At 37.6% G+C, this 25,960-nt stretch overlaps 1 protein-coding gene across 5 annotated transcripts in view; it reads right to left on the reverse strand.

The window, feature by feature from the left end:
- Window positions 1-25,960, reverse strand: part of grid2.S (glutamate receptor, ionotropic, delta 2 S homeolog) — a 612,233-nt gene that overhangs the window by 328,642 nt on the left and 257,631 nt on the right. For all 5 annotated transcript variants that reach the window (XM_018252173.2, XM_018252166.2, XM_041590791.1 and 2 more), the window contains one exon: window positions 25,139-25,344. In XM_018252173.2, the coding sequence (XP_018107662.1) occupies window positions 25,139-25,344 (206 nt within the window). The remainder of the gene's footprint in view (window positions 1-25,138; window positions 25,345-25,960) is intronic.

Genomic DNA, 25,960 nt, shown 5'->3' on the forward strand with positions numbered 1-25,960 from the left:
ACCAACTCCACTGTTGTTGTTGAGCTACCCATTCCCTGCTTCCCAGCCATTACCAAGTTCACCCAGTGGGCAGTGTAGGTGACATACCTGCCCTGACCATGCTTGGAGGACCATGCGTCAGTAGTCATATGGACCTTTGGCCCAACACTAAGTGACAGAGATGCGGTAACTTGGCTCTGCACATGTTGGTACAGGTGTGGTATTCCCTTTTTAGAAAAAAATTGCGGCTGGGTACCTTCCACTGCGGTGTCCCAATTGCTACAAATTTGCGGAAGGCCTCAGAGTCCACCAGCTGGTATGGTAAAAGCTGGCGGGCTAAGAGTGCAGACAAGCCAGCTGTCAGACGCCGGGCAAGGGGGTGACAGTCAGACATTGGCTTCTTACGCTCAAACATGGCCTTCACAGAAACTTGGCTGGTGGCAGATGACTGGGAATGGGAACAGGTGGTCAAGGTGGAAGGCGGAGTGGAGGGTGGTTCAGACGGGTCAAGAAGAGCAGAGGTAGAGCAGTAAGATGCTGGACCAGAAGGAGTGTGGCTTTTAGTTTGCCTGTTGCCTTTGAGGTGTTGCTCCCAAAGTGCTTTGTGCTTGCCGCTCATGTGCCTTCGCATAGAAGTTGTACCTATGTGGCTGTTGGGCTTACCAAGGCTCAGTTTCTGACTGCACTCATTGCAAATTACAATGCTTTTGTCAGAGGCACACACATTAAAAAAATCCCACACTGCTGACTTTTTGGAAGTGTGCGATCTGGCGGTAACAGTAGAAGTTGGCGGCATTGGCGGCAATGGCGGGTGCGTTGGCCGGCTGAACACAGGTGCCGATACATGTTGTTGCCCTACTGATCCCTGCGGGCTGTCCTCCCTGCTTCTTCTAAGTCTTATTCTCCTACTGCCTCTCTGACTCTCCGTCTCTCCATCTGAACTACCCTCCTCTTGCTCTCTTCTACTAGGCACCCACAAAACATCAATCTCCTCATCATCATTCTCCTCAGATGCATCAATTTCTTCTGACACATCACAGAAGGAAGCAGCAGCGGGGACCTCCTCCTCATCACTCATTATGTCCATCTCTATCGTGTTCTCTGCCAGAATTAAATCTGGTGTAAGGTCCTCATCTCCTTCATCTTCTTCTGGCAATAATGGTTGCGCATTACTCAGTTCAAGCAACTCATGGGAAAATAACTCCTCTGACTCCAGTGAAGAAGGGGCACCGGTGGTGGAGGAAGTGTTACGTGGGGTGGCCATAGCAGTGGAGGATGAGGAGGATGTTGTGGTAAAGTTAGAAACGGTAGAGGATGGGGTGTGCTGTGTAAGCCAGTCAACTACCTCTTCAGCATTTTGGGAGTTCAGGGTCATTGGCTTTTTAAAACTGGGCAATTTGCTAGGGCCCACAGGATTGCATAGCAGCACGGCCCCTAGCACGGCCTCTGCGTGGCGGCCTGCCTTTGCCTGGCATTATTTTTAAAAAAACAACAACAAAAAAAACTCAGTTGGTTTTTCTGGAAACGATAATACACACAGCTAGATGGCAGTTTGAAGAAAACAGTGTGCAAATAATGCCTACAAGGTCAACGTATACACTACTACAGTGGTGGATACGGATTACGTAAAATATATGAATGCTGCTTGAAAAAAAGTAACTCAAGTGGTTTTTCTAGAGACGATAATATTATCAATATTTAGACAAAATGTGAACAAGCTCACACAGCTAGATGGCGGGTTGAAGAAAACACTGTGCAAATAATGCCTACAAGGTCAACGTATACACTACTACAGCGGTGGATACGGATTACGTAAAATATATTATGGCTGCTTGAAAAAAGTCACTCCGGTGTTTTTTCTGGAGACGGTAATATTATGGATATTTAGACAGAATGTGAACAAGGTCACACAGCTAGATGGCGGGTTGAAGAAAACAGTGTGCAAATAATGCCTACAAGGTCAACGTATACACTACTACAGCGGTGGATACGGATTACGTAAAATATATGAATGCTGCTTGAAAAAAAGTAACTCAAGTGGTTTTTCTAGAGACGATAATATTATCAATATTTAGACAAAATGTGAACAAGCTCACACAGCTAGATGGCGGGTTGAAGAAAACAGTGTGCAAATAATGCCTACAAGGTCAACGTATACACTACTACAGTGGTGGATACGGATTACGTAAAATATATGAATGCTGCTTGAAAAAAAGTAACTCAAGTGGTTTTTCTAGAGACGATAATATTATCAATATTTAGACAAAATGTGAACAAGCTCACACAGCTAGATGGCGGGTTGAAGAAAACACTGTGCAAATAATGCCTACAAGGTCAACGTATACACTACTACAGCGGTGGATACGGATTACGTAAAATATATTATGGCTGCTTGAAAAAAGTCACTCCGGTGTTTTTTCTGGAGACGGTAATATTATGGATATTTAGACAGAATGTGAACAAGGTCACACAGCTAGATGGCGGGTTGAAGAAAACAGTGTGCAAATAATGCCTACAAGGTCAACGTATACACTACTACAGCGGTGGATACGGATTACGTAAAATATATGAATGCTGCTTGAAAAAAAGTAACTCAAGTGGTTTTTCTAGAGACGATAATATTATCAATATTTAGACAAAATGTGAACAAGCTCACACAGCTAGATGGCGGGTTGAAGAAAACACTGTGCAAATAATGCCTACAAGGTCAACGTATACACTACTACAGCGGTGGATACGGATTACGTAAAATATATGAATGCTGCTTGAAAAAAAGTAACTCAAGTGGTTTTTCTAGAGACGATAATATTATCAATATTTAGACAAAATGTGAACAAGCTCACACAGCTAGATGGCGGGTTGAAGAAAACACTGTGCAAATAATGCCTACAAGGTCAACGTATACACTACTACAGCGGTGGATACGGATTACGTAAAATATATTATGGCTGCTTGAAAAAAGTCACTCCGGTGTTTTTTCTGGAGACGGTAATATTATGGATATTTAGACAGAATGTGAACAAGGTCACACAGCTAGATGGCGGGTTGAAGAAAACAGTGTGCAAATAATGCCTACAGGGCAAATAATGCCTAAAAGGTCAACTTATACACTACTACAGCGGTAGTAAAATAAAAAAAAGTAAAATAAAAAAAAATGAATATTAAAAAAAAAAAATTAAAGTTGGTGCTGCTGAACTACTAGGAGCAGCAGATTAGCACACCAGTCCCACTCCCCAACACTGCTAGACTAATAGCACTGGGCTCTTATAGTAGTAGTAGTAGTAGTAGTAAAACAACAAAAAAATAAATAAAAGCAGTCCTTACAAGGACTACTGTTATTGCAGCAGTCAGCAGATGAGATCAGAAGCAGGACAGCTGCCCACAGCAGCTACATACAGAGCACTGCAGTAGAAGGTAGATTACTAGCCAGCAAAGCTACCTAAGCTTAAATGTCCCTCAATCCCCTGCAGACTTCTGTCCCTCCAATAACAGAGCAGTATCAAAACGATTACTAGCCAGCAAACTTTCAACTGTCCCTGAAATCACTAACAGGCAGCAGCTCTCTCCCTACACTATCTCTTCAGCACACACAGGCAGAGTGAAAAAACGCTGCAGGGCTTCGGTTTTTATAGGGAAGGGGAGTGGTCCAGGGGAGAGCTTCCTGATTGGCTGCCATGTACCTGCTGGTCTGGGGTGAGAGGGCAAAAAAAAGCGCCAACAATGGCGAACCCAAAATGGCGAACGTCGCGCGACGTTCGCGAACTTCCGGCGAGCGCGAACACCCGATGTTCGCGCGAACAAGTTCGCCGGCGAACAGTTCGCGACATCTCTAATCATAATTGTAATTTCTCTGTACACTGCATTTCAGTCAAATTTGCATAAAAGGGAGGGTAAGTTTCAGTAACATAGTAAATCATTCATGTTATTACACATCCAAATAAAAACAACTGATTCTAAAACCATTTATATATCCTTTTCAGTACACAGGCATCCTCATTTAAAAAAGTTCATGACTATATTTATAAATGATAACACGTGTACAAAGTATCCACCACAAATGCATGTTAAACCTTTTGAAGGTTGAGATGGCAAATGTAATTTTTTTTTTACATATTGGCTTCATTTTACCTAATAATTTAGCAACTGGAGTTAAAATCTAATTTAGCTCTTATGGGTTACTGTTAATAACTGCATTAAAGCTTTAGTTGGAATGCATAAAAGGTGTGCTGAATTTTAATATCTGAAAATAACAGGTGGATGCCGCAATACACTTTATAGACTGATGGATGAAAGTGTAAACCGCTCTCTTCTTATTTCCATTTAAATCAAATGTAGCTGCTTTATTTTATACAGTCAATAACATCTTGATATAGTTTTGATTTCTAAACACAAAAATTAGAATGTTTATATATGAATATACTGTATATGTCAATGCACAAAAAGTATCCAGGCACACTATGCCTAAAAGTATCTGGAAACTTCTTCTAATATATCATGTTCTCAGTTAGAACACTCACTTGCAAACAATAGTCACAGACAAACTTCATATGACATCCACAATACCAATCAGCAAGTATTGGAAGAAACCAGGAGACAGCTACCTAACTTCTTAGGTCAACATTTTTTTATGAGTGACAATCTTTTACATGTGCGACAATTTTTCTTGCTTTAAAGGCAGTGGGAGTTTTTTCCTGTGCAACATTTTTTGTCCAAATGCATTAAAGACAATGGGCGTTTTTTCTTATGGTGACTTTTTAGTCTCAGCAACATTTTTCCGTGGCAAATTTCGCAAAAAAAAAAAAAGCAGATGGCGAAATGCAGAATTACACTTTGAAATCCTTGCCTGGCGAAAAAATTCACTCCCTAGAAGCAACATTTGTCAGACTTTGACCAAGGATGCTAGGAGCTGGATGCAAAGATACTATGATCTTTAGCTAGAAAGTTACAGCATGGGGGTACCATGTGTAAACATTACGCATTACAAGATGTTCTTTCATAAGGTCAATCTGAACCATACCTATACGACTGTAACACTGCCAGTATTGTTTAAATAAAACATAAATGGTATAGGATCCGTTTTGGAAACCTGTCCAGAAAGCTCTGTATTACTGGATGGCCATCTTCCATAGACTCCATTATATTCAAATAGCTCAAATGCTGAAAAATTATTTTTTAATTTTTCTCTGTAATAAAACAGTGCTTTATACTTGATCCAAACTAAGATACAATCAATTCTAATTGGAAGCATAACAATCTTATAGGGTTTATTCAAATTACAGAAAGACTCCTTATCTGGAAAACCTCTGGTCCCTTTACCTGTATATGAAACATCATATATTGTATACTGTAGAAATTCAGCAGTTTCATGAACCATGCAGATATAACATTGTTACTGACTGCTTCAAGACTCTGGCTGACCACTGCCTGTTAATCATCCTTTGATTGATGCCAGGTGACAAAAGTTCCCAGTTACATTAGCCTCAGTCTAAGCATATGCATGTCAAGTGTTTCATGGCTTATTAAAATAAGGCATCAAAGCCCATGACATACAATCACTCTGAGCCCTAGACTAATGTTAAATATTTAGTGAACCCCTGTCACATGACATCATTAGCTGACATGTCATTTATGAGTGTGAACATAATATTAAAAAGAATCTGAAGACATTGGGGAAACAGAAGCAGATAAATGTACCAGCGAATATCTCAATGTTGCTATTCTGCTATTCTGTTCATTGCTTAAGATTGTGGCACACACTGAAATGTTGGGAATTTTTGAGTACTTTGACAATTTTTTTTTTATTTTTAAGTAACCATGAAGAATTTCAGCAGGACCTTTCGAGGAATCCCACAACAGACAATGTAAAAGAGAATTAAATCTTTATTTCAAAGAACTGAAGCTCACACCATAGACTTACGCGTTCTGTGCACATAATCATAGTGGTGAACTAAATGCCCTAAAACTGTTTGACATGGGCCTAAGAGAATATTTTTTTTTTGTTCTGAAGAATGTCTGTGTTGTGACAATTTTTAAGTCTACGTCTTTTATATTTATGCTTCTGTTACCTCTCAGGTTAATTGAGTAAAAAATTTCCTCTCAAACTAGATTATAGTGTTTAATCTGAATTTCTGAAATAGCAGAAAATCCCTTACCTTACTAAAAATATGTCTTTGCCATGGCCCCTTGGAGTATGGTGTGAAGTCTATTAAAAAATCTAGGCCTTATACCTAGAGGGCAGATTAATTATGTGGTGTAGTGATGGGCGAATCTGTCCCGTTTCGCTTATCTGAAAAATTTGTGACACTCCAAAAAAATTTTCTAAACTACGAAAAATTCACTAAATGCATTGAAGTCAATGGGCATCAAAATGATTTTAAAGCGCAACAATTTTTATGCGCACAACAATTTTTTACATGTCCAACTCATTTGTCACCATTTATTTTACACATCTTTTTACAACATTTTTTTTTGGCTATTTTAATTTTACACATATAATATAAATATGCCCACTAATATACAATGGCAGAATATTCCATAAATAATAGACATGTACATGGCATTCCAAATGAATCAAGCACAGCGGATTTCCACTTTCGCCATCAAAATAATTTTTTGCAAAAACATGAGAAAAAGTCGTAATAAAATCACCTTCATGGTTTTACGTCAAGATATTTTGTGTGGAAAAAAAAAATGCTTGTTGCATTTCATGTATTGTTGGCCATTTGAGTAATTTTTCAGCAGGTTCACACATTTTTCAGCAGATTCAGAATTTATTGGTGAAACAGGACAGATCTGTTTTTCACTCCTTATGTTTTATTTCATACAGACAACTCAAAAAGAAGATGTGAAAGCTCATACATCTGATTTCCCTAATACAGCAAACAACTGGCAGTCTAATTAGCAAAAATTCCTATACTTTTAATAGAACCCAGAGGCACAATTAGGGCAAACAATCATTCACAACATAAATAAAAAACCACACTCTCAGGGGGGTGATTTACTAAAATCTGAATGTATCTCATAATAAAATAATAATAAAAAAAGCTTGACCATACTCCCATGCCTGATTTTGATTTTGTATAAATCGAATCGGAAAAAAACCCCATAAAATCAAGCAAAAACCTGGATCATATGATTTTTTCGCGTTTTTGTCCAAAAATCCAGAATTTATCGGACTGTCAGGCTAAACCCAGTGCAAATCACGATATCTTCAAATTGGGATAGGGATATCCCCAACTGACTTATACATGACCTCGACAGGTCTGAGATGGGGCAGATTTTCAGATTCAAAATTTTTTTTCGTTTTTTTCCATGAAAAATTCGAGTTTTTGCCCCAAAAAGCCCAACCAGATAAATTTGAGGTTTAGAAAATGACATCCTAAGTGTCTGGGGCTTTTCTTAGCTCTTTAAATAGCTACAGCTCCAGGATAAAACAAACCAGAGAACATCTTACAGCTAGATCACACTTCTTTTACCTACAGGTAAGGCTAATCACAGGCTTACAAACAGGCTGGTGACTGAATAAAGCAAGTAAAAGCAAACAAATCAATTGAAAAGGATAAATAATTGTTATTAACTGTTATTTTATTGTAAGGTTTTATATTTAAATACTGTGGTTTCATTTTTTTATAGGTTTTTTTTCTGTTTTGGGTGCTAAATAGCTAAAATTGGTGTGCCATTGTGCTCACAGCAAGTTTGTCACAACCTGCTTTACTTTGCAGTTAGTTTTCCCTCAGTTTGAGGGGGTGGGGTTTGAGTAGTTGCACCTGAACAGTTTGTAGAAATAGAACCTCTGGGACTCCAGTGGAGCTTGTTTTAGGGTTTAGCTGTTTTTAAGTTCTTGCTCTTGCTTTAATTGGGGGGATCTGTTAGTGGAGTTACAAACACAGGAGTTAATTGGGGGATCTGTAAGTGGAGTTACCAACACCAGAGTTTAAAACTAAAGGAGGTTCAAACTAGGTCAAAAGTTTGTTTTAAATCCTAAATAATTTTTTTTCATTCCTGTTTTGATCTTTAACTGCGATAATGAGTGCTAGCAAGATTGAAGGTCCGACTCAGTGCACATTCTGCCATATGTATGCAGATTTGGAACAAGAGATCTAAAATGCTTACCTCTGTGGTGGTTGTAAGCAAATTGCCACTTTGGAGGCTTGAGTTAGAGCACTAATTGCAACAAATTGCAACACTTCTCTTGAAAGGGGTCTCTTCCTCACTGAGCAGGACCAAGCGGGACCAGATAGTTTGAGGGAACAGAACAGCAGCAGGATGTTGAGGCAGCTAGCTGGGTGACAGAAAATCTAAGATGGGCAAAAGGAAAATGGAGGCTGATCCGGAGTTTATACATCTCAACAAATTTGCCAGATTGTGTGAATAAGATGAGCTGATCTCTCTAACAGCTGGGAGACCAGTTTCTCTGCTCTCCTGCCCACTACTGGGAGACCAGTGGTGGGGAGGAGAGCAGTCAGGCCTAAGCAGATTGTGGTTGTAGAGGATTCAATTATTAGGAAAGTGGATAGGATAATCTGTCATCCGGATCACTACAACCGAACAGTTTGCTGTCTACCTGGTGCCAGGGTTCAGCATGTGGTTGCCCGGGTAGATAAATTATTGGGTGGGGCTGGGCATGACCCAACTGTCTTGGTGCATATCGGTACTAATGACAAAATGAATGGTAGATGGAAGACCTTAAAGAGTGATTTCAGGGATCTAGGCTCTAATATCAAGGTATTCCAATGTATTTTTTTTTCTGAAATTTTACCCATGCAAGTTTAGAAGGACAGTGGGAGCTTTGGGAGCTAAATGTGTGGCTCAAGTCTTGGTGTAGGAATGAAGGGCTTGGGTTCCTAGAGCACTGGGCTGATTTTTCCTTGGGGTGCAATCTATACAGTCATGATGGTTTGCAAGGTGGGTGCGATAAAGAATTATGGGGAAGCTAGGGTGGACGGGGCAGTGGGATTAGTACGGGGTCATGGGGGAGGAGTAAGGGGGCATACAGTTTACCAGCTAAGGAGGTCCCTCTGTTAAAAGGAAAACAGACTAATACTAACTTAAAGGAAAAAAATACCCCCAAACAATGTAGGTCTCTATAAAAAGATATTGCATAAAACAGCTCATATGTAAAACCCTGCTTCATGTAAATAAAACATTTTCATAATAATATAGTTTTCTAGTAGTACAGTATGTGCCATTGGGTAATCATAAATAGAAAATTGCCATTTTAAAAAATAAGGGCTGCCCCCTGGGATCATACAATTTACATGAGCCAATTAACAGACAGAGTTCTGTTGCTAAAGTGTTCATTTTGGGGTAACATAATTCTCCACTAAGTAACGCAAATTTCAAAAGTAAAAGTAGTAACCTCCGCTGTATGCTGGCAAATGGGTAAAATGGGAAACCTAGAATTAATTACATGCTCTAAAAATTATGATATAATGGGTATCAATGAGACCAGGTGGAATGAAACATGTGACTGGACTGTAACTAAATGGTTACACCTTTTTTACGAGGGACAGAGGGATTAAAAAGGGTGGAGGAGAGTGTTTGTATGTAAAGCCTGAATTAAAGCCATGCACTAAAGAAATAACCATAGCTGGCACTGGTGAGGGTGTAGAATCCCTTTGGGTAGAGATTCTGACAGGGCAAAAGGTTACAAAGAGAATTATCATTGGCATATGCTATAAACCACCTCATATAAGTGACGAGTATGAAGCCCAGATACTCTTGCAGATAACAAGCGGCTTCACAGCTGGATCAAGTTGATGCTACGGGTGACTTCAGTTATCCAGACATTGACTGGGGTAAGGGGGTTGCCAAGACAGAAAAAGCTAGTAGGTTTGTAAATATGCTGAATGACAACTTTTTATTCCAGCTCATTCAAGAACCTAGGCCAGGTGCAAATTCACAGCAAATTGCAGTGTTTCACTGCCGGTGGCGATTAACGGATGCCTGTTGACTTTAATTGGGTGCCGACGTCAACTTTGACGCCGGCACCCATTTTGAAGTGGCGAAGCAAAACACACAAATCTTTAGCATTTGTGTGGGTGAGCATTTAGGGAATAGTGATCATAACATGGTCTCCTTTGAGATTCTGAAGCAATTCTATAAGGGAGTAACTAAAACACAAAATTTCAGACGTGCAGACAGTATAAGGGCATCTATGCAACATCTATGATTTTCACAGGGTTAAACACAGAACAAAAATGGGAAGTCTTTAAAATGCTGCTTAATAAATACACATGTCAGTATATTCCCCTTATAAGCAAGGAACGTCATTGCAAAGCACAACCTTTTTGGTTCAATGCAATTGTTGGTATTGAGGTGGGTAAGAAAAGACGTTATTTTAAGGCCTTTTGGTTATCTGGGACAGCCGAATCATTTATAAGGTACAAGGAGGCCAATAAATCATGCAAAAAGCTATAAGGCAAGCTAAAATTGATATGGAAAAGGATATTGCAGCAAGCAGTAAAAAAAAATCCAAAATTATTTTTTAAATATTTTAATAAAAAAAATGAAGCAGGAATGGGTGGGACCTTTAATATCAGAGGGGGGTCAGCTGGTTGATGAAAACATCTGTCTACACAAATGAGGAACCAGTTAATGAAGGTTTCCTTCTTGATAGTCCCAATTCTAGTAATACAACTAATGGTGCATTGTTCACACATGAGGAAATCAAAAAGAGACTATAACATGTTAAGATAAACAAAGGTGCGGGGCCAGATGGTATTCATCCCAGGGTACTTAGCGAGCTTAGCTCTGTGATTGCCAAAACTCTTTACTTAATTTTTCAGGATTCATTGAGGTCTGGCATAGTGCCAAGAGACTGGCGAATTGCTAATTTGGTGCCGCTATTAAAAAAAGGATCCTGTTTTCAGCCTCAAAACTATAGGCCAGTTTGTCTGATGTCAGTGGTAGGAAAGCTTTTTGTGGCTACTAAAGCAAACAAAGGTTTGCATAAAAAGGCATTAACTCAAGGGATGAAAACATAATTATGCCTCTTCATAGGTCCCTGGTAAGGCCTCATCTGGAGTATGCAGTACAGTTTTGGACTCCAGTCCTTAAGAGGGATATAAATGATCTGGAGAGAGCACAGAGACATGGAACTAAACTGGTTAGAGGGATGGAAGACTTGAATTATGAGGGTAGACTGTCAAGGTTGCGGCTGTTTTTTCTGGAAAAAAGGCACTTTACAAGTACAATAAAGGACATTATAGACAAATAGCAGGGGACCTTTTTACCCATAAAGATGATCACCATACCAGAGGCCACCCTTTCAGACTAGAAAAAAAGAACTTTCATTTGAAGCAATGTAGGTGGTTCTTCACAGTGAGGGCAATGAGGTTGTGGAATGCACTGCCGGGTGATGGCTGATTTTGTTAATGCTTTTGAAAGGGGCTTGGATGATTTCTTGGACATACATAATATCGAAGGCTATTGTTATACTAAACTATATATAATTTATGTGTAAAAAGTATGGAGGGGTATGTGTATGGATGCTGGGTTTTCATTTGGAGAGGTTGAACTTGATGGACTTTGTCTTTTTTCAACCCAATTTAACTAGAAAAAAAGAACTTTCATTTGAAGCAATGTAGGTGGTTCTTCACAGTGAGGGCAGTGAGGTTGTGGAATGCACTGCCGAGTGATGGCTGATTTTGTTAATGCTTTTGAAAGGGGCTTGGATGATTTCTTGGACATACATAATATCGAAGGCTATTGTTATACTAAACTATATATAATTTATGTGTAAAAAGTATGGAGGGGTATGTGTATGGATGCTGGGTTTTCATTTGGAGAGGTTGAACTTGATGGACTTTGTCTTTTTTCAACCCAATTTAACTATGTAACTATAAATTGAATGGTTAAGCTTCAACCAAGGGAATTATGGTTGTGGTTCAAGTGGGTCTTTATATGATGTCAGAGCACATGACTACAAATTTTCAGGACAGTTGACTCCAACAACTTTTGCACACAATATCTGTAGTTCAAGTTCCTTTGCAAATTCTCTTCAGTTCTTTAGCTGGGGAGAGAACCATATATCCTGTCTGACTTTTACCATAAGCTAAAGGCGAAAGTAATGATAGTTGTCGCAAAGATTAAAATACAATAGTCTTTCAGCAGAGAAATAGCTTAACCAGAAACCTTATTAAAGTTCTCCAGTATATTCACAATGAATTTATATTTTAACAAAGAACAAGTCACTTCATCTTTTTAGAACAGAACAAACACATGCTATATTGAATGTCACATTAAAAGTAATTATGGCCATTTTCTACACACAGAAGAAAAACCGGAATAATTTAATCTGGAAAGGTAATTTGTCATTAGCAAGATAGTACAAAAAATGCTTTTCAGTTAAATGGATCTAAAGGGCTGGAACTGAGAATCTGTAAATTCTCAAAGAATGCGCTAAGGGATTATGGCCACATAATTTTTGCTGGTATTATATTGTTTTGTCATGCTTATTTATAATTTATAAATGGCACTGTGTATGTGTTTCAAAAATAGAGTTTGATAAAATACAGAATATGTACATAAATAACAATTATTCACATTTTTTTCACATTGTTTTAATATAGAGATTGTGCTTTAAAAAAATATTTACAAATCAATTTTAAGTTTTCATTTCTTTGTAAAATATTAAAAATAGATGAAAATCAGGTCTAGCATTTTTTAAAGCTTATTAAATCATTTTAACAAGAGGAAAAATTTATATTTTCTAAGCATCTGAACTGCTGTTAAAGACTTTTTAAACCTGTTTAGCGATAACCAAGTTCAGTAAAATATTCTGCAACGTACATCTTAATTTTTCATACTTGTGTTATTAATTGTGTTAAAACTGGCCTTAATCGAAGGCCAGATGTGACCCATCAAAGGATTTCAGGTTTAATTTCAACCAGGGCTCTGTCTGCAAAATGTGTATACTGTACTGTATATCCTGTGCTTCCTCCAGGTACTCATGTTTCCATCAACACTCCAAAAACATATAGGCAACTTAATTGGTTCCTGATAAAGCTGACTGAAAAATTACTGACTCTGTGTTCTTTCCATAATTTGGATCATCATCCCTTAAATAGATTAAGCATTAATTAAAGGGATTCTGTCATGATTTTCATTTTGTAGTTTTTATTTTTACATTACATGGTTTACATTGCAAATAATTCTCTCTACTGTTAAAAATGTTATTCTTGAACCAACAAATGTATTTTTATATGCATTATTGGTAGGCATATCTCAATGCATTTTGCCTAATTCGGTACCTTCAGAAGGAGCCAGTACTACATTTGCTTTCAGATAAGCTATTGTTTTCTCCAACTCAATGTACTGTCAATATGACACAAGTCATATAATAGCAAAACAGGGTTTCTCCTTATTGTAAAATATAAGGATATTATAATACACGAGGAGTTCCATGACCATATAAAAGCACGAGGCCGAAGGCAGAGTGCTTTTATACATGTCATGGAACTCCAAGGTCATTTCTAATATCCGCATATTTTCCAACAAGGAGTACTTTATTTATTATAATACACAACTTTTAGTGAGTCATGTGACAAAAATTACATCACTACTAACCGTTTATAACTGATGACATCATTAGTCACCGTTTATAAGGATATCATTTACAGGATATTCATGGCTTATAATACACAAGAGCCAAGAATATCCTGTAAATAGTATCCTTTTAAATGGTGCTTATTGATATTATAATTTATAATTGGAGCTTAGTAATGTCACATGCCTCACTGAAACATGTGTATTATATTAAATAAAGTACCACTTGTTGGAAAATATTAACTCCTTGGTAACTTATGCCATAATATTCTTATATTTTTACAAGAGGGGTACTTTATTCACAATATATCCTTTTACTGTACAAACTAATTGTAACTAATGACACACGGACAGGTTCCCACAGTGAATTTTAGCTGTAAGAGAAATGACTGAAGCCTCCCTAAATTATTTGGAGGCAGTATAATCAATTTTGCCTGTTCACCCACTTGAACAGGACAGTACCAGCAGTGCTATTAGCCCATGAAGCTCAGACAGCTGAATCCTTCCGCAGAGGAAGTCCAGGATCTGAAATCTGCTGCAGTAAAGAGTGACTAAAGTTTATCAAAGCACAAGTCACATGGTTGGGGCACATAGGAAACTGACATCTAGCTCCATGTCAGAATCTATTTAAATAAACCAGTCAGATTGTTTTGTCACCATTATGGATTCATGGAGCTTAGTTACCATCAAGGTACAGGTATAGGATCCATTATCTGGAAACCCATTATCCAGAAAGCTATGAATTACAGAAAGGCAGTCTCCCATAGGCCCCATTGTATTCAAATAATTCAAATTTATAAAAATTATTTCTTTTACCCTGTACTTGATCCAAACAAAGATATAATTAATTTCTATTGGAGGCAAATCCAGCCTATTGGGTTTATTTAATGATTACATGATTTTCTATTAGACTTAAGGTATGAAGATCCAAATTAAGGAAATGTCCATTATCCAGAAAACCCAGGCCCTGAGCATCCTGGATAACAGGTCCCATACCAGTACTATTTTATTATTAAGGGAAAAAGGAAATAATTCAATTCAAAATTCATTCATTCATTAAAAATTAGAATTATTTGCTTAAAATTGGCCCTTCAACAGCAAATGATTAGCTACATACCCCTTGTCCTGTGTTGTGCTTTGTTGCTTATAATCAATAAATTAGATAAAACTATAACATATATGGTGTTTTCCTTAATTTTCATTTTTGGTGTTACTCATCAGTTATTAGTGTGAAAAGTCATGTCAGATATTTTTCCCCAGTACTGTACATTTGTTTGCAGGATTTTATTTTTGTGTAGGCTCAGCTCAACGTTTGTGTATTTATTCATCATTTATCTGTGGTTTAAACAGAGATAAGAAATCATTTTAAATTCAAACATGTGGATTTAAGGGATTGTAGAAATATCTTATTTGCAAGACCTTTATATACTGGCCAAAGAGGATTTTCCCAAACTTAGTGGAGTTAAGTGTCATTCAGATGTCCTAGCCCATAAACAATGCATCTTGATCTTCAGTGTTTCTGCAATGTTTCTGCAGCTGTTTCTATTATATGGTTCATAGACACATAAAATAATGTTCAGCACATGCAAATATGATTATCACATTAATAATGGAATATCAGATTATATTAAATCTACCCTTGTGATGTGCATAGCAATAAAAGCATCTAGTAGCTCAGAAATTACAGAAACTGTTTTATAATCTATTACTAATTTTCTCCTTTTCTGTAAATTAATTTTTTTAAGGTACAATGCAAGTATCTCTGTACACACAGCTGAGAATTATCTTCTTTTTTCTATTTTTCTTCCTGTTAACAACAATTTCTCTGACCACTGCTTTTTGTGCAATATATAATTTTAATGGATTTGGAAAGCAAGTTTGTGAAACTGAGTATTCCTACTAAAGACACAAATGATCCTAATCTTTTCCGAGGTTGTTTTCTCACACCTAGTAATGCACAAATGCACTAAATCCAGAAATATCATGGGAAAGTAATAAAAGGAATAACCTTAGCCAAGCAGATTAAGTTGTCACCACTAGTCAGCTAACAATAGATTTCCAAAGTTCCTAAGCATCATCTTAAAAATAATCAATCATTAATTTAATCAATCCCAAGTGTGGGTAGGATCTTTGAGCTCCGCCGGTTTTCATTTATAATCGGTCCATAATAATGTAGTTCAATTCCTAGAAACACTGATTTTCCTAGAAACACTGATTTTTTTGTTGTTCAAGTTCCAAAAGAGTGTATATAATATATAATAATTTTGAATATTAAAGTACCCGCACTCTTACTCCTCAAATCGCTTGTGGGTGCTTGGTCAATCTGTACAAAGCAAGCTGCAAGGGAGATATTACTAAAAAGTGAACGGTTTCTCTGTTAAAAGGATATTGCTGTCTGGCCCTGGAAGCTATAGTGTTCTGGAAGGAACAGGCAAGCCAGACAATCCATTCCAGTGGTTCAGTTCTCATATTGAAGCCCACTTTCCACAGGAAGGCTGTCCTGTAGAAAAGTATTTAATTGTAGTGAGTGTTAGGAAGGTCTCTTGGAGCAGGGCACAGAGAAGGAACGTTACCTGTCTGTGTTAAGAACTCCCAGAGGGGCTGGGGGTGCTGCCTGTTTAGGGATGGGTGATTTTTGTTGCCTTGTTTCACCGCAGAAATGACGCCCATTTCTGCGACACTCACAAGCTCAGTAGGCTCTGAGTAGCTGTCGAGAAGATAAGTTTAAGGGTCATCACAAATTATCAAGCAGAAAATTAGGTTTGCCGGTAATACACTGTAAAAAAGTATTTTTATTTGGTACTTATGGCAGAGCCTTATGCGATTCGTATCTCCACAGACAAGTCTGTGGAGATACAAAATGCGTAAGGCTAGGCCATGAGTACAGAATAAAAATACTTTTTTCTTTTACACATTTGTGTGGAGGATTGGTCCTTGAGTGCCTGCTCAACTGCAATACATTTTGCCTGAATAAACCTTGTGTTTTTGCCTGAAGATATGGTGTCCCTGTCTGTATGTTCCTGATCCTATGCTTACCTACCTACCATAACTAATTGGTAAAACTGTGTGTACAGTCAAGCCAGCTTGTCACAATATACAGTATATGGGATTTTATATAATTTCTAAATTTGTCGTTAAAACCAGTGTCGGACTGGCCCCGGCCCTCATGGGCCCCCGCCGGGCCAGACCCCTCTTCTGATATAGGAATGGTAAATCGCCGTCTGCGCATGCGCCCGCTTCTCACGCATGTGCGCTGTGTGCGCATTCATGCGTGTGGCCCGATCGGCGCCTCACAGTAGGGGGGCCAGAGGGGGCCAAGGGCCCCCCAGTCGACCCTGGTTAAAACACTTGGTGGTGGAAATAAATCATGAAACAGGTAATGACTACAGTATGTGACAGTAATAGGTCACTACCTGTGAGGCAATACACACAACAAACATATTAAAAATAGATATATTATACATATTAGATACATCATCATCAAACCCAATAACTGTAGCCAAAAACATAATGTTATAAGTGGAACAATATCAAGTGTGATATTTGTGATATGCTCATACTCCGATTCTGACATTTAGAGAAGCACTTTCAACACAGTACAAATATTCAGCAAGATAGGTATTAAGTTTATAGCATAGAGCACAATAGTAGATCTACAGTACTAAGGCTCATCACCGTTGGTCAGGGTATCATTGATAGTAAGCAAAACTCTCACTACAGAGGAACATACAGAGAGCACTGCAATGTCCAGACAAATACAAATAAAAACAATGCATTTCTATCCATTTTAGCTGTAGCGCAACACTTTACAGAACCTTGCAAGTATGTTTACTAGGTTTACAAAGGATAGAGCGGATCATGAATTTTAAAAGATATATATGTGTGTATATATCTCTCTCTCTCTCTCTATATATATATTTTATTTATTTTTTGTAATTCCTGGCCTTTTCTATTTTTACCTAGTTTCTCTATGCAGTAAGCCATATTTTTCATTCACAAGACATATTTATAATTTAGATTTTGCTTTCAGGCAGTCTGTACAGTTAAGAAACCTATAAGGATTGCTACCCTCACCAGTAAGTATTTCTCTGTCTTTGTTTTGTTTTAGTTTACTTAGGGGCAGATTTATCAAGGGTCGAAGGGAATTCGAGGGAATTTTCGAAGTAAAAAAATTAGAAGTAATTTTTTTGGATACTTCAACCATCGAATAACATACTAAGACTTCGACTCGAAGTAAAATTGTTCGAATATTCGACCATTCGATAATCGAAGTACTGTCTCTTTAAAAAAAACTTCAACTTCAATAGTTTGCCAACCTGTTGAAGTGCTATGTTAGCCTATGGGGACCTTCTAATGCATCTAATGAATACAAGTTTTTTGTAGTAGAAAAAAAAATCGTTTGATCGATCGCTGAAATCGTTTGCTTCGAACGATTTAATCGTTCGATCGAACAATTTTACTTCAACCACAAAATGGACAAATTCGGTAAAAAAACGTCAACTTCGATATTCGAAGTCGAAGTATAGCCATTTGATGGTCAAATTTAGAAGTATATTTCAGTTCGAAATTCGTCCTTTGATAAATCTGCCCCTAATTGTGCGTATTGTTATTCCTGCTATTTAGTGGGATATTTTAATACATAAACATGAGCAAAAACAAATACACGTCAAACGTGGAATCTTTAACTATATAAGAGGCACAATTAGCAGAGAAATGTTCTGTTTTGTTTTATGACCTTACCTTGTATTGTAAGTGGTAGGCACTAGGCTTTAGCCATAATCCTTAATGCATTGATTCAATATACAATGCAGAGTCGATGAGCCACGTTTAATCATCTTAATGTGGATATCAATCAAGGGTAAGAGCAGAAAGTGTCATCAAGCACAGTCTGTATTGAATTTACAGCACCAGAACTAAATACCATAGGTCAGGTTGTAGTTTATGAGTCAATACCTAGATTCAATATGGGCTTGGCTTATATTGAAACTATACTCTAGTTATTGTTTTGATTTGAAATAAATGTATATTTGCTTTTCTTTTCTTTACTATGAAGTAATAATTGATCATTGTTGTAATTCTTCCATTAATACACCCTACCTCCCCCTGGGTTTAGAACAGAGAGATAACTGTATCTGTAGAATCAGTAGTTGGGTCTCATTTACCACTCTAAGCTAATTTGCACCTAGGCAGTAGCTGTGTGTAAGAAAGTTTATTGTACAGTGGTTTGGTTGAATAGAATAATTTCATCTACTACCTTCTTCTTCTTTAGAACCAAGCAGATGGAATTAAGTATCCGAGAAAACAAAAATTTACCAGCAGTTTTGGTTTTGTCTTCTGGTTTGATATTGACGCTAGATATTGAACAAAGAACACAGCCAACAGGAGAAGGACCATTTGCCTTGTCATCAGTGCACAGTTCAAAAGCCAGCAGTCATGATGGTATGGGGGTGAATTAGTGCACACGTCATGGAAGCACATCTGGGAAGGCACCAATAATAATGAATGATACTTATAGATTTTGAAGCACCATATGTTCCATCCAGATAGCATCTGTCATGGTAGGCCTTGCTTATTTCAGCAAAACAATGCCAAACTGCCTTCTGCACATACTACAACAACATAGTTTTAAACTGCTAAACTGGCCTGCATGCAGTCCAGACCTCTAACACCATGAATACACTTGGAACATTATAAAATGACATATACAACACATGAGAACATGAACTGTTACAGGAGAAATAAAGAAGTAGCTAGAAATGTTGTACTTTATGTTTTGGGCTTCTGTAACAACCCAATGCAACCACAGCCCTTTAACAGGGAAGATCTGTGCCTCCAAAGATGCCCCAGTAGCTCCCCATCTTCTGCTGCTGTCAATTACTGAGCTTAGGGACCCACTCACAATATACAGTACAGATAGACTATAAATATCATATAATATAAGGCTGATTAGTAATGAATACAGATAATTACTACCTGGAAGCACAGAAAACAGTGCAACTAAAATCAGAATGTAATAATCAGCCATGAAGAATGGTACAACATTTCACTACCACAACTACAGCAATTGGTCTCCTCAGCTCCCAAACATTTACAGAGTATTATTTAAAAGGAGAGGGGATACAACACTGTGGTAAATCCTAACTTTTTGTTAACATGTTGATGGCATTAAATTCAAACAATAACATTTGTCATTTGATATGTTGTCTTTAGGCTTTACATGATTACCAAATCATTGGAATTCTCTCCCTAAATCAGTCATACTGGCTGATTCTGGCTGATGATCCTTTTAAGAAGGGGTTGGATGGCTTTTTAGCAAGTGAGGGAAATACAGGATTATGGAAGATAGCTCATAGTACAAGTTGATTCAGGGAATGGTACGATTGCCATCTTGGAGCCAGGAAGACTTTTTTTCCCCTCTGAGGCAAATTGGAGAGGCCTTAAAATGTTAAACTTGATGGACGGTTATCTTTTTTCAAACTACAGTAACTTACTATAATACTATGTAAATCATTTAATTGTCTTTTTATTAACATTTTATACAATGTCCCAACTTTTTTGAAAACAGGGTTGTATGCCATTTACTGTTGGGGGGGGTCTGTAGACTGATTGCCATCAGTTTATTTGCATCGAGCTTGAGCAATCTTAGCAATTGTTTGGATTTTTATAAGGGGCAAGGTCATCTTCTATCCCTAATAGTTACACCTATGTATGGTGGAAATTAGAAAGCTTTAGGTTGCATAGAGAAGCTTCTCACATTTCATGGTCAAGATGGGGGTCGCAACTTCCCACTTATGTGTTACTCTTACAAATAGAGCCTATAGGGAACATTTTATACATACCAATTTATTTTAGGGCGTTAACAGTGGTTCAGCTAATTTAAATTTTGTGTAAAATACTGCTGATATTTTGTGTTCCACCATTTACCAGAATGGAACCACTGGGCATGTCCATCATGTGTGAATAAAGTTTCTCCATTCCACAGCCTCCAAACACTGAGAATAACCAGATCATGAAGAGAGATGGGCAAGTCTGACACGTAGTTCCATTTGTACATCAGATCAAATGCCGTTTCTGTAAAATGCTGAAAGATTGTACTGCTGTTCCATCTGTCTGTACTCTGCAAATTTGCATTGAGCAAAAATATCCTAAAATGGATCGCAAATGAGATGGTTGTTTGAGACTGTGCAAGGTCATATAGTTGACAGTAATTTAAATTTGCAATTTGCAAAAACCGTTTTGTGAATATTTTCTCCACCACCAAAGTTTTGGTATTAACAGGGCCGGCGCAACCCCTTCTCAGCATGCGTGCGCAAGACGACAAAAGGAATATGGTGTTTCTGCAGTTCGGATACCTATGATTATCTGGAGACTCAGCCTTCAGGGGTCTGTCGGCATGACAATTCGCCCCCCTGTGACTTCTCGGCATATTGGGTATATTGGGCATATAGTCGGCCGATCCCACTGGAAATCTGCTAATGTCTCCATCAGGGCAGTCTGGTGCAGCTGCGCTCTTGAGCTCTGGGTACTGGAGGACCAGCAGTTCCGCCCCCGCTCCCAGCATGCCTCCAGCTCATCTTCAGACTCTTCCCAACCTCGCGTAGGCGGGCGTGCGAGCAAGCACACACGCTCTCTAGCAACAAAGCACTGGGGAGCTTTGAGTCCCCAGTGCTCCATAGGAAGCAGCCCCTAAAATATTGCTGCCCTAGGCCCGGGCCTTTGTGACCTCGCCACAAATCTGGGCCTGAACTCAAACGCAGAGTGTGTGCATACATATTACAAATTTGCGATTACACCATATTTAAAAAGCCCTTATGTACATTTGCAGTGTGAATAAATAAACTTGCAACTCTGTTTGCGCATTAATACACCACTCTACGCCAGGTTTATAAATATAACCATGCACAAGGCAAATATTTTCACTGTGCAAATCATTCTGCACTGCGCAACATTTATAAATAAGCCCCTCTGTATTATGTCTATGATAAACCAAATGTTTGTACACCTTGCATTATGTGACTGTTTGTTCAGTGCAGTCTTTGTTTATTCCTTGCTTACCAATTATATGAATGTGTCATGAACTTCAAGGGCTCAATTTAGCATGAATTTATGTCTAGAATAACCTTGAGTAATTCATGTACAGGGACAGCACGATGATAGTACCACTGCAAGGCTGTTACCACAAGAATGAAAAAAATTACTGAAAAACACACACCATATATATTTGTATGTTTCTGGCAAATTATATGGTCCTGCAGTTAAGATATAATACTGAAGCCTTTGCAAAAAAATATTATAGATAATTCTAAATAATATTCATTATCAGTTTCCAGAACTATGGCTTTCGTTTGTCAAAATCCACACTATGTTCCACTTCTGTATTGTCTTGTCCAGGGTTATTGAGGCATGAAAAAAGCATCAATGCATTTTAGATCTCAAGTAAATAAAAGTATAATTATTTTACACAGATATAGGATCTATCATCCACTAGGAGTTTCCTAGATCTTTCTGTAATTTGGATCACCATACGTTTCTAAAAATGATTTAACCATTAAAAATGATTGAATTTCCAATGGATTCAATATGGATGCATGTGGCTTAGTTGGGATCAAAAACAAGGAACGGTTTCCTTATTACACAGAAAAAGGAAAATAATTATTAAAAACTGGAATTATTTGTTTAAAATGGAAGAAGGACTTTCAGTAATTTGGAGCTTTTTGGAATAAGGGATCCCATAACCATACCTATAAATATTATTTTCTTCTTAGACTTCTAATAATTACACACAGTACTATACACAGCACATTGCAGGCACAGTAACTCCCAGCACCACAGAAAGTCAAAGTTTAGTGCCTGAACCACAAGGACATTACCTGACCAAAGGTCCCATGATCCTGACTAAGATCAATTATCCTGTATTAATTAATTCATTTTTAAAACTGTAAAGAAAAATGTTAAACATGCAGCAAAAAAAGTGTTTTACTAACTTAAAATCTGTATTTCTTACTCAAGGGGATGAATTTGCATAGAGAGAAGCTGTATACCCAGCAGCTAGAGGTCCTTATTGCCTTTTCGCACTATTATTCTCCATAAACTTCCTCATATCACAAAGGAACTTTTAAACATACATTGATTTACATCTATAGACTGTTTTCTAGCTGTTTCTGAGATACTAGCAGTTTTATACTGCTAGGTAGGCTTCAACAACTCTCTTTGAAGGCCAAAAGTATTACTTATCCTAACCACTTTTTAAATTAAAATACCTTTGTGCTCCTATGTAATTAATTTCATTAGATTCTATTTATTGAACTCCTATGTTTGTTTAGTTCTACAAATGCCCTATGCAACTGCAAGTTTTGCTTATTAAAAAAAAGTGAACTGAGAAGCAAATACTGTAGCACAGGGCAATATAGATGTATAGCTATTCTGGTTCATTAGATTTATTAGAAATTCCATATACTTGTCCATATGTTTTCATGGTCTGTGTTTGAAAACTAGAGAAACTGGATATCCTGGAGGTAATCAAACTCAAGATCTAATATCTTGAGTAGTATTGTTCATAGGAATTTTGGACCTCCAAAGAACCATTAACCCCAGTGCAATCTTATGGATAACTGTGAATTTGCACTGTACTGGTAAAAATATTACTGACTAGGAAAGACTGACTACTGCCACTAGGTCCTTCCCTTAACTTAGTTACATAGATACATAGTTCAATCGGGTTGAATAAAGACAAAGTCCATCAAGTTCAACCCCTCCAAATGAAAACCCAGCATCCATACACACACCCCTCCATACTTTCACATAAATTATATATACCCATACCTATACTAACTATAGAGTTTAGTATCACAATAGCCTTTGGTGTTATGTCTGTCCAAAAAATCATCCAAGCCATTCTTAAAGGGATCCTGTCACCGGAAAACATGTTTTTTTTCAAAACACATCAGTTAATAGTGCTACTCCACCAGAATTCTGCACTGAAATCCATTTCTCAAAAGAGCAAACAGATTTTTTTATATTCAATTTTGAAATCTGACATGGGGCTAGACATGTTGTCAATTTCCCAGCTGCCCCTGGTCATGTGACTTGTGCCTGCACTTTAGGAGAGAAATGCTTTCTGGCAGGCTGCTGTTTTTCCTTCTGAATGTAACTGAATGTGTCTCAGTGAGACATGGATTTTTACTATTGAGTGTTGTTCTTAGATCTACCAGGCAGTTGTTATCTTGTGTTAGGGAGCTGCTATCTGGTTACCTTCCCATTGTTCTTTTGTTTGGCTGCTGGGGGGGGAAAGGGAAGGGGTTGATATCACTCCAACTTGCAGTACAGCAGTAAAGAGTGATTGAAGTTTATCAGAGCACAAGTCACATGACTGGGGGCAGCAGGGAAACTGACAATATGTCTAGCCCCATGTCAGATTTCAAAATTGAATATAAAAAAATCTGTTTGCTCTTTTGAGAAATGGATTTCAGTGCAGAATTCAGCTGGAGCAGCACTATTAACCGATTCATTTTGATAAAAAATTTTTCCACATGACAGTATCCCTTTAAAGGCATTAACTGAATCAGCCATTACAACATCACCCGGCAGTGCATTCCACAACCTCACTGTCCTGACTGTGAAGAACCCCCTACGTTGCTTCAAATGAAAGTTCTTTTCTTCTAGTATAAAGGGTTGGCCTCTGGTACGGTGATCCACTTTATGGGTAAAAAGGTCCCCTGCTATTTGTCTATAATGTCCTCTAATGTACTTGTAAAGTGTAATCATGTCCCCTCGCAAGGGCCTTTTTTCCAGAGAAAACAACCCCAAACTTGACAGTCTTCTCTCATAATTTAAGTCTTCCATCCTTCCTAACCAGTTTAGTTGCATGTCTCTGCACTCTCTCCAGCTCATTTATATACCTCTTAAGGACTGGAGTCCAAAACTGCACTGCATACTCCAGATGAGGCCTCACCAGGGACCTATAAAGAGGCATAATTATGTTTTCATCCCTTGAGTTAATGCCCTTTTTTATGCAAGACAGAACTTTATTTGCATTAGTAGCCACAGAATGACACTGCTTCTCTGTTTATACCTATATCTCAACCACTATCTATATTCTAGGAATAGTTGAAGTAATTTTTACTTGTAATTTATTTATATCACAATATTTTAGCTATGATATCAGCTACAGTACAGCCAATAAGCACCCCCCCACACACACACAGTACATACTCTGGCATATGAAACCATATATTATGATATAGAATACAGTGCAGGCAAAGACCAAGTGCTCATAGTATTGAATCAAATATGATTGATGTCACAAATATACAATCCTAAATATTAAATGTTATTTCAGCTATAGCCAAAAAGCATCCCACCAGAGTACAAACTAACACATGAAACCATATATTATGATATAGAATACAGTACAGGCACAGGCCAAGTGCTCATATTTCAAGGCCTGTAGTATTGAATCGAATATGTTTGATGGTCAGAAATATACAATTGGAAATATTATGTTATTTTAAATGAATAAAAATACCTTAACAGTATTACTTTCTGAATGCATAGAAAGAGGCAGCAAAAACAGACCTCACAATAAACATCTCCAAATTTGAATAAATCTTACCTCAGTAATGAATGCTTTGGCAGTCGTTGGGCTCATAACTAGAATGGCCCTTCTTAGTGTGTCCCTGTAGCGATTTAGTTCTTCTATTCTCATAGTAGCAAAGAGTCCTGTGATCATCTTATTAATGTTGTTTTCTACCTTCTGCAAAGCAACATCCATTCCCTGCTGAGAGACTCTATCCAAAAACTCTTGTATTCCACGGATATCTAGGAACATCAAAAGGCCATCAAAATGGTAATCAGCAAACAGAAAAGCATCCATAAAATGCCTAGCTTGCATTGGATTGCTTTCTATCCACTATCAAGACATGGAAGGTTAAGTGGCACATATGTTAAACTGCACAGAGAAGCCTTTTAATACTGGACACAGATTGCATTTGTCATAAAGTCAGGGGTAGTATTCCCTTGGTATTGATCAGTTAGATAACAAAAAAGAAAACAAGTTCTTTACTTTTGATATTCCCAATCCATTTCTGTAAATGTCCTACTATGCCAATGTTAGTTAATTAGGAGCTTGTAGAAGTAAAATGATTTTTTTATTGCTTTAGATGAGAGTCTTGCACTTCTGTTGCACTCAGAACATTAAAAATCTAATGCAAAAATGCTTACAATTACAGTGGGAAGTTTACCACAACAGCTGCCAACTGCTTTGATACAACAATGCCAATAACCTTTTAAGTGATGAAGAGATGCTATTTAGTCTCTAAACCACTATGACTGTAAAAGTGAAAACACATTAAACAGCTAAATTTTAGGAAGAGGAGCGGAGATTGTTAACAGATATGATATTGTATGGCAGATTTTTCTAATAACATAGAACATT

This window comes from Xenopus laevis, chromosome 1L, assembly GCF_017654675.1.
Source record: "Xenopus laevis strain J_2021 chromosome 1L, Xenopus_laevis_v10.1, whole genome shotgun sequence".
Classification (NCBI taxonomy): Eukaryota; Metazoa; Chordata; class Amphibia; order Anura; family Pipidae; genus Xenopus; species Xenopus laevis.